At 43.9% G+C, this 15,151-nt stretch overlaps 1 protein-coding gene across 8 annotated transcripts in view; it reads right to left on the reverse strand.

The window, feature by feature from the left end:
• LOC145335766 (ras/Rap GTPase-activating protein SynGAP-like) overlaps window positions 1–15,151 on the reverse strand; it is a 565,240-nt gene that overhangs the window by 107,866 nt on the left and 442,223 nt on the right. For 5 of the 8 annotated variants that reach the window (XM_080181495.1, XM_080181490.1, XM_080181489.1 and 2 more), the window contains one exon: window positions 8,270–8,471. In XM_080181495.1, coding sequence (XP_080037621.1) covers window positions 8,270–8,471 — 202 coding nt within the window. The remainder of the gene's footprint in view (window positions 1–8,269; window positions 8,472–15,151) is intronic. The other 3 variants (XM_080181494.1, XM_080181493.1, XM_080181491.1) reach the window with 1 other exon arrangement.

The raw sequence follows: 15,151 nt of genomic DNA on the forward strand, positions 1-15,151 counted from the left end.
TGGAGGATTCAGTCATGGAATGCAGCTAGTCAGCCAGGCACAAACTGATTTCAGTTTTAGTTATTATTTTCATTAGCTAGTTTATTCATTTGTTGTATTGTTAATAAAGTAATTTTAGTCAATATGATTTTGTTGTAAATGAAAACCAAGCCACTATTTTGGAGCAGGAGGAGGCCATTCAGTCCCTCAGTTAGATTGTGCCCAACCTTTTTTCTAACTCATCCCTCCTTTGTTAGCTTCCTACCCCTTTGTATTGTCACGTGGCAAAATATCCATCAGTCTTAGTTTTGAATAGTTTAATTGTCCCTAGCATTCATAGTCTTGGAAGAGTGTATGTCAAAGATAATTCATTCAGGAATAGGAGGAAGTCAGTCAATCCCTCGAGTTTGTTTCACCATTCGATTTGTACCATAACTCCATCAACTTGGCTTGGCGCCATTACCCTATGGAAAACTATCAATGCTTCTTTCTTCAGTCTGGAATGGTCTGGTTTTCATGGCGAGATGACACACTCTTGTTCCAATAGTCACTGGTGCAAGCTGGATTCAGAAAACTTAATTAACCAGTGGTATTCTGAGTTACCCTTAGCTGGCAAAGAGCTGTGTATGGACCTTAAATTTGTTGCAGATCTACCCATGGTTACTTTCATCACTTGGTAGATGAAGGTGTTGGGAATGGGGGCAAGAATAGGGCAAATGAGGTCATCCAATGGGCCATATCTAACCCAGGACTGCTGGTAATCCAGCTCACATCGCCCAGGATCTCAGTTCTATCTGCACTTATATGTCTTACTCGCTGGTGTATCCTGTTTTGAATTTGATGGGGCCAGAAGGTTTTGGGAAAGCGCTGTTCCGAGCGCTGTTGCCTCACTGATGGTTAGGTCCTAAATCAGAACACCAAGATTGGGTTAGTATGAGCAGCTTAAGATAAATGAAAGAAATGGAAACATGGATTTAAACTGGAAATGTGTCTTCACAGTACATATCAGAACAGAACCAAAAGGAGAACAAGGTTGTCACATTCCTGAGGTTTGGTAGACACAGCCTGTGGAGGGAAATACACTTTGACAGGCTGAATGGCCTTTTTGAAAAAAAGAACAAGAGAAAAAAAATGGCCATGCAGCTCTGGCTAGGAGAATTATTTAAAGAAATATTCTCTGAAAAAGATTCAAAAAGGTAAAGAATAAAAAAGGGGACCAAAAGTAGAACACAACATTGCTCCACTCCTCTGAGAGGATCCTCAGAAGTTGACCAATATAAACTGCTGAGGCAAACTGTTAAAGCAGCAAAAGGAACACCAGGGCACCTAAAAGAGCACTGGGTATAATGGGTTGCCCCATTAACAAAGTCCTTAATTATTTTGTGCGTTATATTTTCTTTTGTCTAAATGAGAAGCAGATGCCTCACAGCAGTCTGCCTCTTTGCAAAATGGCCGACAGGTCATCTTGCCTTTAGAATTTTTCAAATTAAACTAAAACCAGGACTTGTCGGTAATTTTGCCAAGTTGGTGAATGCCCTTTTTTTAATTGTGGAGTGACCAAATGCTATATGAATTCCCAAAGTCCAGTGCATCTGCAGTGGTTTCCACCGTCAACATTGCCTTGTTCAACGCTCAAATGTGCTGATGGATGATGCACAAGTATCTTGGGGGGTTTTTGAGAGGCACAAGGGCATCACCCAAAAGGCACACAGCTGCATACAAACGTGCACACCAAGAATTAAGACGTACAGACACACGCGCACAGGCTGTCCCATCAAATAATTCCAGACAAATCACTACAAGAGATATTGAGACTTGCAACTTGCGATCACGAGAGCAGAGCATTTCTGGCAGCGATTCCAACTAAGAACGGTGAAGCTTTCTATTTATCTTTCAATGGGGGAGAAAAACAAAAGGCAGAACTCCCAGCCAAAATAAATAATTGCACTTCCTCTCCAATCTTACACTCTCCCTCCTTTTGGGGTTCTTACCTCCTTTGCCACAAATTGGCTGCAGAACAAGGTCTCACAAACAATAATTCAATAATGAGTTGATTAAGCTGTTTGTTGAGGGAAAATCCCCCACTCTCTTTGAAACGGTGGCTGTGGAATATTTTAAATCTATTTGCAAGGGTCTCGATTCACCTTCTCATCCCTTCTGGCAGTGCAGTATTCTCTCCATATTGGACTGTGTCAGCCTGGATCTTGTGCTCAAGACTCTGTAGCATGACTTGAACCTGTGAGCCTTCTAGACTGAGAAATGAGTGTGCTGTGGACTGAACCATGGCTGACTCCACATGCTTAGAGCCACTGCAGCAGTCCTACCATGATATTGATTGAGATTTCAATATGGACTTGGGAATCAAATTGGGGCCTTCTGATCAAGCACCATATCAGCATATTGGGTGGTGATTGGCCATGGGGGCATGAAAACATTCAGCGCTGCGAAGAAAGGTTTTTTTTCCTCAAATGACTGGAATCATCCATTGCTAGGGAATGGTACTATGGCTGCCTTCAATAAATCTTCCCCTTCTGCTCTCAGTTGGGGCAAATAATGTGTAGAAGAAGATCCTCTCAGGCAAAGAGGCTGTGGAAGGAGGGAGAGGGTGTTGGTAATGGTGGAGGGCGGAAGAAAAGGAAAACATCAAAATAAGCTCTGCTTAATCTTTATATTGGTTTGTGCGTCATTATCTTGTAGCTCAGAAGGCCATTCAGTCCATCATGGTTATGCCAGCTCTTTGAAAGAGCTATGTGTACCCAAATACAAAAACATCATGACGCCAGGAGAATTATAAAGGCCAGGAGGCTCAAACTCCATTGGGTGTGGGATCTGAGATAGGTTACTGGGAAGAAGAGGCAGAAGATGAAGTTAGACCCATGCAGTGAACTGAAACTGCAATATTCATATTGTCAGTAGAGGGAGCTCTAATTGCCTTTTCACCCCCAACAAGAAAGAGTGGGAAAAGTTCAAAGGCATTGAACTATTGGAGGTGAACAACAGCCCTTCAAACTGCTCTGGTCTCGTTGACATGCTACCATTCAGCACAGGCCATCATTACAAGACAAAATATTAACAATCCTAAACAATCCTTATGAGAAATGGAAACTGATTAACCCTTTGAGGCTTTACAACAACCTGTAGCCAGATCTTTGCATGAAAAATGGGAATGTGCCAAAGCATAGACAGGAGAAGGGTAGCTGCATCGTGATGGGCCTTAGGATCTGGTGCATAATTGTTGCATAGTTAGGAATACACTCTCAATTCCACATGAAAGCAGCCATTTTGAGTTCTGTGATTTCTATATATCACCATGATTTTTCTCCCCGACTCTTAACAGTGTCCAGGAGGTTAACCTTTAATTAGTTGCTGTTTAAGGCCACCTTTGGTAATCCATTGTCTTCCTGTTCGCTAACAAATACAAGGAGCTTGTGAACTTCTTCGTCATTGTGACCAGCTGCCTTTGCTGTGTCTCCTCCTTCCACTAATGCACTTGGTCAAACTTTTCCAAAAGCTACCTCTGTCTTCAACCTGAGTTTGCATCTTTTTCTCATTTCTCTCCCATCACTCCTTCTTGCCCTCCATGAGTTCATCTTGTCCACAAGCCTCAGCTTTTATTTGCGACTAAACTGCTGACCACTAAACGGTTCTCTCTAAAGATGTTCTTCTTCATCTTCAAATCTGCTGTAATCACCCCTCTCCTAAAGAAAAAGGCAACCTTTGACCTCCACTGTCCCTGCAAACTTATACTCCACCTCCAATCTCCTTTTCCTCCCCGGAGTCTTTTACTTGGTGGTGTTTCCCAAATAAGTTCCCTCCTGTTCTGGAACTCCCTCTAATCAGGTTTTTGTCTTAGTCCAAAAGTGGCTCTTATCAAAATCAGAAATTACTTCCTATGTGATGGTGACAAAAGATAAGCTTTCCCTCCTTGTCTTTCTCAACTTGTCTGTAGCCTTTGACACAGCTGACCAGATCATTATCTTTCAACACCTCTCCACTGTCCACACCTCGGCCCTTCTCATTTATCAAATCGTAATCAGAGAATCACTTTTTAAAAAATTCATTCATGGGATGTGGGTGTTGCTGGCTATGCCAGCTTCCCTAATTACCTTCGAGATGATTGAACTGCTGCAGTGGCTTGCAATAGCTTCTTTTCCTGCTCCTGCACTGTTACCTCCGGATGTCTTCGGACAACAAATCATTGGTTCCCCCCACCACCCCTCCAATATCTCATCTACATGCCACCCCTTGGTACATCAGGCACAGCATTGGTTGTGTGCTGGCAACAGTCAACCTCACCACCACTTCTCTCTATTTCTCTGCTGTTGCTAAATTATCAGACTGTTAGAAGTTATCAAATTATCAGAAATTACCTCCAATTAAATTCTGGGAAAAGTGAAACTTTTGCTTTCGGTCTCCAAACTCTATCCCCTAGCTACTGACTCCATCCTTTCCCTGGCAGTAGTCTCAAATGACACCAGTCAGTTTCCAATCTTGTCACATTTGACCTTGAGGTATGCCTCATACCATCACTAAGACCTTCATAAAAATGCCTAAGTTTTTTCATCTCAGCTCATCTGCTGCTCAAGCTCTCAATCATACCTGTTATGTTTAGACTTAATGATTCCAATGGACACCTTCATTAACCTGAGGCCATCCAACTCTATTGCCTGTGTGTGAACTTACACCAACTTTTGTTCCCCTATCACCCCTGTGCTTGCTGACCGACACTGGCTCCCAGTCAAGCAACACCCTGATTGTAACATAATCGTCCAGGGTTTCAAGATCCTCCATACTGTCACCTCTTCTAATTACCATAATCTCCTGCAGCACTCCGAGATATCCAAACTCCAGTAATTCTGACCTCCCAAACATCCCCGATTTTCATCTGTCACCACAGGTGACCATGCCTTCAGTTGTCTTAGGCCTGGAATTCCCTCTGCCTCTATACCTTGCTTTCCTCGTTTAAGACACTCCATAAAATCTAATACTTTGTCCAAACCTTTGTGTCATCCAGGGTGTAACAATTTGTAAAGGAATCTAACAATTTCTCATCCGGCAGCGGGGCGGGGGGGGAGGGGGGGGGGGGGGAGGTGGTGGTTTGTGTGCATTGGATTGTCATTAAGATTAAAATTGTTGATTTAGCAACAGCCAGGCAGTAACCCAAGTGACTGAACTATCAGAGAGATCCGAGCTTGCAAAACACCAGTCATTTGTTTTAAATTGAAAGGCACATTTGAGTTAAGCCATCATTCATCTGCCCAATTTAGCTCCTATGGAAAGGAGTGACTTTTCCTCTCATCACAATGGTGAATTTCATTGCTGCAATGGGTGCCAAGCACTCAAAGGGTTAATGGTTAAAAAAAACGTACATGTGACATTAAAAGTGTTTTACTGAAGAGCAAGCACTGAAATTGACTTTTTTCTTGGCCCCAAAAAGAGAAGGCTGTGGATTTTGAGAAATACCATGACCATGGGAAACCTTTTGACATTTTCACAAAGAATGTGGCTCTGGAGCAAATGTCCGAGTGCACACTGTGAAGCTATTCTAATTGCTTCACAATATTCCAATAATAACTCCTCTTGCCCACCCCGCCTCAAAAAACAAAGGAAAGGAGGCAACAGTGGGGGGAAAAAAATAAAAACTACCTTTAAGTAAATGCAAACACCTCAAACATTACTGCAGTTGCTAGCGGTAATGGGCTCCACTGACAGGAGCAGTTAATGCAGCTCCCCAGCAAGAGCAGAAGACGAAAAAGTCTCTCTTCCTGTCCCAGTGAAGTGTCGGAAAACAAAAAGTCGCAGACGGATGTGAGAAAGTGAATCTGCTGGATTGAGGGCAATGACTCGAGCTGGCACCCCAGAAGAACAAAAATGTACATCAGTTTGATCCCTGCAGATCAAGTTCCCAACCCGAACCATGTCGGTGATGAGAAAGCCTAACTGCTGGGCCAGCTGTTATGTTGCAGAAACCGAGAGGATGGAACCCAGAGCGAACTGACTGATCCATGGCCAAACAAGAGTGGCCCCAGCAGAGAAAGGCCCCAGCCCACCCACCATCCCTCTCTCTCTCTCTCTCTCTCTCTCTCAAGTGGGTATGGGATACTTGGTGCTGAGAGATCTAATAGGAGAGAGGAAGGAGAAAGCGGGGGAGGGGGGAGGACAGAAGAGGAAAATGAGTGAGGAAGTGGGGGAGGAGAGAGAGGAAATGGACATGGATGTGAGAAAAAAATGATAGCGATCGAGTCAAAGGAAGAAGCAAGAATGATTGAATGAGAAAGTAAGATTGAGGGAGAAAGACGGGATGAGCAAGGGAGAAAACTAAACTAAATTAAGATACCTTTCAAAATGAATGTCAACAGTAAACAATGAATAAATAATCTTTACTCCTGTAACTCCCTTTTGCTGTAAACCAACACTTGTCCATGAAAAGGAATGAGGTTTCCCACAGGGCTAAAGGAATGAGGTTTCCCACAGGGCTTAAGGAAAGGTTTTATTGTCAGCCCAGCACACATTTCACAATTCCCAAACTACCCTGTCCCACCAATTCCAGCGCCTCCCACACCTTGACATTGGGCCCTTTCAAGTAAAGCACATTTTAATTGTGATGGAGGTGAAATGGTTTTACCACTGATTTTATATTTTCTTTAAAAAACAATTGAAGTACAGCGGAGCCTGACATGTAATCGGACCTTTTGATGTCAGATATCCACAGCATACGCCTGGGACCTGCAACACCGCTCACTTCTCGGCCATTCCTGTGAATCTCCTCTTCCCGTGGATGAGCTTTAACTCCTATGGCTGTCCTCAAGCCCCCTTGCCCCAACTTCACTGATCCTTCTACCCAGGCCCCACTCCCCATTTCATTGCCACCTTTTATTTCATTTTGTGGGATGTGGGTTTCATTGGCTAGGCCAACATTTATTGCCCGTCACTAGTTTCCCTTGAGAAGGTTGTGGTGAGCCGCTTTCTTGAACAGCTGCAGTCCATGTGATGTAGATACACCCACAGTGCTGTCTGGGAGGGAGTTCTAGGATTTTGATCCAATGATGGTGAATTCCAAAATATTTCCATATCAGTGTAGTGAGTGGCTAGGAGGGCAATTTCCAGGTGGTGGTGTTCCCATGAATCTCTGCCCTTGTCCTTCTAGATGGAAGTGGGTTTGGAAGGTGCTGCCTAATAAGTCTTAGGTGAGTCCCTGCAGTGCATCTTGTAGATGGTACACATGGCTGCCACTGTTCATCAGTAGTGGAAGGACTATATGTTTGTGGCTGGGGTGTCACTCAAGCAGATTGCTTTGTCCTGGACGGTGCCAAGCTTCTTGAGTATTGGAGCTGCACTCATCGAGGCAAGTTTAGGGGATGCCATCAGACTCTAAATTTGTGCCTTGTAGATGATGAACAGGCTTTGGGGAGTTGGGGTGAGTTATTTACTGTGAACTTTTCAGCCTTTGATCTGCTCTTGTAGCCACAGCATTTATGTAGCTAGTGCAATTCAGTTCCTGCCAACTGAGCCATTTTAAATCTGGAAGCTTTGGAAATGATTTAGAAGCTATCATGTTTCTGATCTATATAGATTGAATAGGTGGGATCCATCTTTGAGTAACCTGACACATGCTGGGGGAATAAGACTGTAAAATGACAGAATGAGTGTGTGTTTGGATTAGAGTGGGGGGAACAAAATCAATTCAGGTCCCTGTTTTTGGAATTGCGGCTCAGCATGCATATGGTGCAAACATTGTGGCGGATGCTGTCTATTGTACAGTGGCTTGATGATGCTTACCCACTTGGTGTTATGGGTGGAGCACTGTTGTGTGATGCTGACTGTGGAACTGTAACTGCTGGGTGGATAGGTTGGGGGATGTCGGGGTGGAAAGTGAGGGGAAAAGCTTTTGCAAGAAGAAAATAATAAAATATGTATTGAAATGCAGTGGTCCTTTTAAATCCCATTTCACCGGGAGATGGAACTGGACTAAATGCATGGTTCTTTTAAAGAGTCTGCATAGGCATGAAGGATTTGACCTCCACCCTTTTCTACTAGATCTCCTTTCTCCAATCTACCCTCCCCACCTCTTCTTCTCAAAACTGATACAAGCCAAGAGGGAAGCAATTGTCATACATCCCCATCCCACAACCCATGTGCTCCACCACTCTTATCCCCTTGCCCCTTTAGATTCCATACTGGCACTCCACACCCCCCCGCCACATCCCCTTTGCCAGGCTGGACACGACGACTGGCGGACTCCGCTGCACTTCATGGCTAGAAGTGTAACACACCAACGTCAGATACAAACCCTGTGTTAATGGAGTGTCGGTAGCAGTGAGTGTAGCGGTCACGTACACCAACCTACCAATTGCGTCCTTGAGGTATTTCTGACCAATCAACTTTAAGTACTCTTCAATCGCCTTGGTCGCCAGCGTGTTCTCGCGAAATATTAAATGCTCACGGTCAACAAAACGGTCAACTTCCGTCATCGCCATGTCAGAGAGGAAGTCCTGTCAGAGACAGAAGTGTTGCAAAAGGTTACGTTCATTTGCTGCCTAAACAGGAGTCCATTTGACTGAGCTGGTTTTTTGCAAAGGCCTCAATCAGTGCCAATCCCCCTGCTCTTTTCCTGCAGCTCTGTAAATCCTTCCTTCCAAATATTTATCCAATTCCCTTGTGAAATTTCCTTTCAGACAGTTCATTCCAGATCGGACTCGCTGCATCAAAAGATCCCCTTCATCTCCACTTTGACCCTTTTTTTGCCCATCTGTGTTATTGATCCTTCTGTCATTGGCAACAGTTTCACCATACCTATCTGTCGAGACCATTCATGATTTTGACTTCGTCCCTTAAATTTCTGTCCAGATAATTGAAGTCTGTCATCCCTGGTATCATTGCTGGAAATCTCCTTCCCACCCCTGTCAAAACCTCAACGTCTTTCCTGAAGTGCAGTGCCTGGAATTGGACACAATACTTTGGCTGGAGCCAAAAACCAGTAATTTATAAAAGTATGGCATAACCACCTTGCTTTTGTCCCTCCTTGACTGATACACCCGAGAATCATTTGTGGCTTGTTCACAGCTTTCTCAACTACTTCTTCAAAGTTTAATTTTCACAACAACTCAACACAGTTTGATCTCAATAGGAAGAACTGCCATTCCAGTGCAGTGAAACCTTGCGGATGGATGACAAGCTCTTCCCTAGTGTGCAGCATTTCTTCGGATTTGTGCCAGATGGGGGAAGGTATCAACCGAAATGTCAGAATCCCAATCACTGAGCTAAAACAAATTACAAAGAAATCAGTATAGGTAAAATTTCTGTTTAACTGAGGTGGAAGAGAAATGCTTCCATTTATAGCGTAGCTATGGGACATCCTAAAATACCTTACAGTCAATGAAGCATTTTTGAAGTGTAGCCACTGCTGCAGTGCTTTATAATGCAATTCCCTGCCTCTGAGCCAGAAGTTCCTGCTTCATATCCCACACTTTGATGGCCACAGAAGATGTCATCCTAATGTGGCCAAACAGGTGGGTTGGCAGCCTGTAAATCCTTCCAATATGCTTGTGGCAGGTGGTCAGAGCGGGAAAATCTCCCGGTTCCCACTGCAGCACCTTGCCAAGCATGATCACAGACTAACGTGTAAGTTCATGGTAAGAAGATATGATACCTGAAAGAGAGAGAGAGAGACACTGCTGTAATGTAGAAAATACAGCAGACAACTGACACAGTGACGTCCCACAAAGAGCAATGTGATGACCAATGCAGAGAATTTGTGATTATAGTGTTGATAGTTAGGGATAAATATTGGCCATTACATCGCAAAGAGTTCAAATAAAAACAGAAGGTGCTGGAAAAACCCAACAGGTCTGGCAGAACCTGTGGAGAGAGAGTGAGTTTAGGTTTTGAGTGCAGAAGGATCCTCGACTTTGCACCATCTCTCTTACAAAGCATCCCATCTAGGTCTTATCCCCATAACCCACGTATTTATCCCGCTAATCACCCTAGCATTTTGGGACACTAAGGGGCAATTTAACATGGTCAACCCACACAACTCCACATCTTTGGACTGTGGGAGGCAGCTAGAGCACCCGGATGAAACTCACACAAACATGGGAAAATGTGCAAACTCCAAATAGACAGTCACCCTGGCATTGTGAGGCAACCATGTCAATCATTGTGCCACCGTGCCATCCTACAAGACATACAGGACTCAAAAAGTTAGTTCTGTTTCTCTCTCCAAAGATGCTTTTAGACCTGTTGAGCTTTCCAGCACTTAATGTCTTCAGTTCTGATCTCCAGCATTTGCAGAATTTTAATTTGTTCACATTGAAGAACTCCTCTGCTCTTCTTCGAATCGTGTCATGGGATCCTTTATGCTCACCTGAGGGGGCAGATGGGGGCCTTGGGTTTAGGGTTTAATTAAAAAGACACCACCCTCTGGCCACGTAACAACAACATGAAAGGTGCTCTATGACTGAAAGTTATGTGGAGTTCATGTTGAAGGGCAACATTTATTGTCCGCGCTCTAATTGTCACCAAGTGGCTCCGCTGCACTATTTCAGAGGGTATATGAACCACCTACATTGGCATGGGATAGCAGGCAAATGAAGCCCAGAACAGGTAAAGGGCATTAGGTTGCATTCCTTCAGCAACATGAATTAACTGATTGGGTTTTTGTTACAAGCTGACGGCTTTCCTGCCACTTTCACTGAGGTTAGCAGTTTATTTCCAGATAGTTTTAAAAGCTGAATTCTTCAAGTGACACTGCGTTTCTTTTAAACTCATTCCTGGATGTGGGTGTGAACAAAGCACATATGATGCTTGGGTGTATCAGTCAAGAAGGGACAAAAGCAAGGTGGTTATGCTGTTCTTTTATAAATTACTGGTTTTTGGCCCCAGCCAAAGTACTGTGCCCAATTCCAGGCACCGCACTTCAGGAAAAACATTGAAGCTTTGACAGGGGTGTGAAGGAGATTTACTGCCCATCCCTAATTGCCCTTAAATTGAGTGACTTGCTGGGCCATTTCAGACGATAATAAAGAGTCAAGCACATTGCTGTGGATCGAGAAGTCACGTGTAGACCAGACCAGATAAGGAAGGCAGATTTCCTTCCCTAAAGGACATTAGTGAATCAGATGGATTTTTACAACAATTGACCATGGTTTCACAGTTATTGTTAGTTGTTTCTTAAAAACTGAATTCAAATTTCACCACCTGCTATGGTGGGATTTGAACCTGAGATCCCAAAGCATTGCCCTGGGTTTCCTGGTCCAGTGACAATACCTCTAGGCCACCGGCTCCCCAGTTTGGACATGTTGTTTAGATTTGAGTACTGTGACATACTCGTTTATATCTCCTTATTAAGTAATACCCAAACTCTATACTACCAAGTGATTAGTTATCTAATTATTAATCCAGACATCTGGTTTACCAGTGTAGTGCAGTGGACATTTTACTATTATTCCCCAATGCTAGTAGCAAGCTGGTTAATGCACTCCAAAAGATTGCTTTGTGTGGCATTTTACTGCAGTACCTAACTTGGATGTGTGAAATAGGAGAATGGCTAATGCTTATCCAAACATATCTCTTCAGGGGATCAGGCCTTTTCAGAGAAGGAGGCAGGAAACTGGGGGCAAAAAATTGGAGCTTTAACAGTCTGACACTCGGCCAGGAAAAATATAATGGAAGATAAACGGAGTGCTGTGTCTCTCCACCAGCCCATTGAAAACCTCAATATAAAATCCTCTGTGCATCCTTTCAGGATTGAGCTGTTTCAGGCCCAGTGAACTTTCTCTATATATACATAGTGAGCATTCATACTCAACTCAGCTTTTTATTATTACCTAGTAACTATTTTAATTCCCCAAAAGGCACTGTGCGCATATATTAAAAGAGAGAGGGAGAGATCCTGAACAACTGAGGCTAGCATTTCTCATCCAGTTTCAGTTCTAACGTGGAAGAGGTTGATACTTGAACATTGTGTAAACGGAATCTGTCAATAAGCACAATTTTAGACAGAATGGATGATCCTGGCAGTGGCCGGGGCCAGGAAATATTTGCCGATTGTTGCCTGGCCTGCTCAGAGCATCATCTTGTTGAATTTATGGGGTCATAGAATGTTATAGCCTGTCATGTCTGCACCAGCCATCAAGCACCTATCCTAATCCTATTTTCCAGTCCAAAGCCTTGAATGCTATGGAATTTCAAGTGCTTATCTAATTGCTTTTTAAATGTTGTGAAAGTTCTTGCCTCTACCACACTTTCAGGCGGAGAATTCCAAATATCCATCACCCTCTGGCTAAAAATGTGTATCCTCAAATCTCCTATTAACCTCTAGCCTTTCACCTTAAATGTATTCCCCCCTGGTTATGACCCCTCTCCCAAGGGGATAAGTTTCTTCCTATCTGTCTATCTATGTCCCTCATAATTTTGTACACATCAATCAGGTTCCTCCTCATCCTTTTCTGCTGTCAGGAAAACAACGCCAGTCTGATAGAGGATCTTACCCTGGCCCACTCCACATCTTAACCCTGTAATCCCATGCATTTACCCCGCTAATCCCCCTAACCTACACACCTTGGGAGACTAAAGTGCAATTTACCATGGCCAATCCATCTAACATGCGAACTCCACACGGACAGTCACCCATAGCTGGAATTGAACCTGGGTCCCTGGCTCATTGAGTCAGCAGTGCTAGACACTGTACTACTGTGCAATGTCCCTCCATCTCCCAGCAGCCAAGCCACCCTTACCTCAGCTCACCTGCTGATGAATATCCTTGTATGTGTCACTGTTACTTCAAGACTTGCCTGTTCCAATGCAACCACTGAGCAGCCTCCCATCTTTTATCTTCCATCAGCTGGAACTCATCCAAAACTCTGGTTCCCAGACTCTGGAACCAATACACCAATCAACTTATCTTTATTCTCAGCCTAGAAATGCCTCAATTTTAAAATTCTCATTTTTATTTTTAAATCTCTCCATGGCCTTGCTCTGTAATAAAAACAGAAAATGTTGGAAAAGTCCAATAGATCTGGCAGCAGCTATGGAGAGAGTTGTTAACATTTTGAGTTTGATTGGGAACTGGCCTGTTTTGAATTCAGTTTTGAAGTGTCACATTGGACTCAAATGGGTGGAATTCTGCCCCTGCCCTGAATGGAAGGTTCAATTGTCAGAGCTGGGGAATAGAATTTGGCAGGAGATCCAAAAATCGTCGTGAAATACCTGCAGGATCTCCTGCTGGTGGTTGGCATGGCAGGTCAGGAAAACCGCTGGAGGCCAGTGTGAAATGGATTTGCATCCTGCTCATGGGATGCAGATGAACACCTGAGCACCCACACCTGGTAATCCGTGGTGTTGGTGGGAAAACACATCCAGGACAACATAGCGTGCAGATGTTTGAACTTGTCTGAACAATGCCAGGGCCTGCCTCCGGAGTTTGAGACTGAGATTGCTGGAACCTGGACCTTGGAACACTATAGTAGCAGGTGGGGAGAGCATCTACAGGAGCACCTTCCAGATTCTGTATCCTGGAAGTGTCCATCTTCCAGTCTCAGTGTTCCTGGAGATTCATTCTATTTCTCAGGACACCCATCTTCCAGTCATGAGAGTGCTCCTGAAAATCCAATCTTAATCGTCAGGAGGTTCACTTTCTTAACAGTGGGCCAGTGATGTTGGGCACCTTTTCTATACGGTGCCCAGATAGGGATAGTGAACTATGTGCTTTCAGGCCTACCCTGCCACGGAATCCACTGCAAAACATCTGGTTGCATAATTAATCAGGTCGGGGCCCTATCCACGTAACCCCATGTATTTACCTTGCTAACCCCCTAATCTAGACATTGGGACACTAAGGGGCAATTTAGCATGAACAATCCACCTAACCTATGAATCTTTGGACTGAGAGAGGAAACCGGAGTACCTGGAGAAAACCCATGTATGCACAGGGAGAATGTGCAAACTCTGAACAGACAGTGACCCAAGCCAGGAATCGAACCCGGGTCCCTGGTGCTGTGAGGCAGCAGTGCTAACCACTGTGCCGCCCCTTTTTGTTTTGGATTTTCAGCATCTGTGATAAGTTGCTTTTATTTTATTCAAGATCGCTGTACTTCAGCAGTCTCCCCCAATATTAATCTATCAAATAGAAATTTTTGTTCATTTCATTAACCATCGATCCTGATAAGTCCTTGTGTGAATTGGTGTCAAATGTCAACCTGATAAATAGTGCTTTAGATGCTTTACTATCTGAAAAGGCACCAGAGAAATGGAAGGCTTGAAGAACCACTTCCTAAAGATTTTAGGCTGTGCTAAGAATTCTGGCCTGGTGAAAATCTATCTCTCAACATCATGAAATGTTTTTAGCAAACAGGGTCAAGGAGAATCCCAAGGTCTTTTCTGCATATATTAGGAGTAAGAAGGTAACAAGAGAAAGAATAGGCCTACTCAAGGACAATTACAGAACAAAGAGATCTGGAGTTCCTGTTCAAAGCTCCTTGAAAGTGGAGTCACAGGTGGACAGAGTGATAAAGAAGGCATTTGGCATGCTTGGTTTCATTGGTCAGAACATTGAATACAGGAATTGGAATGTCTTGTTGAAGTTGTCGGTAATTTGACATTGATAAGGCCATACTTGAAGTATCGTGTGCAATTCTGGTCATCCTATTATAGAAAGGATATTATTAAACTAGAAAGAGTTCAGAAAAGATTTACTAGGATGCTATTGGGACTTGATGGATTGAGTTATAAAGAGAGGTTGGATAGACTGGGACTTTTTTCTTTGGAGCATAGGAGGCTGAGAGGTGATCTTATAGAAGCCTACAAAATAATGAGGGGCATAGATCAGATAGATAGTCAATATCTTTTCCCAGAGGTAGTTGGTGAAGAATTAATCCCCTCTGTTGGCACAGGACTGAGTCAGCAAAAAGGTTAATTTCTTTCATCCCTCCACGCCCCCCCCCCCCCCCCCCCCCCACTTACTGGCACAGGACTGAAGTGGTGAAAGGGTTAATCACCTCTGCTGGTACAGGGCTGAGTCAGTGAAAAGATTAATCCCCCCCCTGCTGGCACAGGGCTGAGGTGGTGAAAGGATTAATCCCCTCTGCTGGTACAGGACTGAATCAGTGAAAGGGTTAGTCCACCCACCCCCCTGCCCGTGGCACAGGACTGAGGTGGCAAAAAGGTTAATCCCCTC

The sequence above is a fragment of the Carcharhinus amblyrhynchos genome, unplaced genomic scaffold (assembly GCF_965287045.1).
Source record: "Carcharhinus amblyrhynchos unplaced genomic scaffold, sCarAmb.v2.hapA scaffold_40, whole genome shotgun sequence".
Classification (NCBI taxonomy): domain Eukaryota; kingdom Metazoa; phylum Chordata; class Chondrichthyes; order Carcharhiniformes; family Carcharhinidae; genus Carcharhinus; species Carcharhinus amblyrhynchos.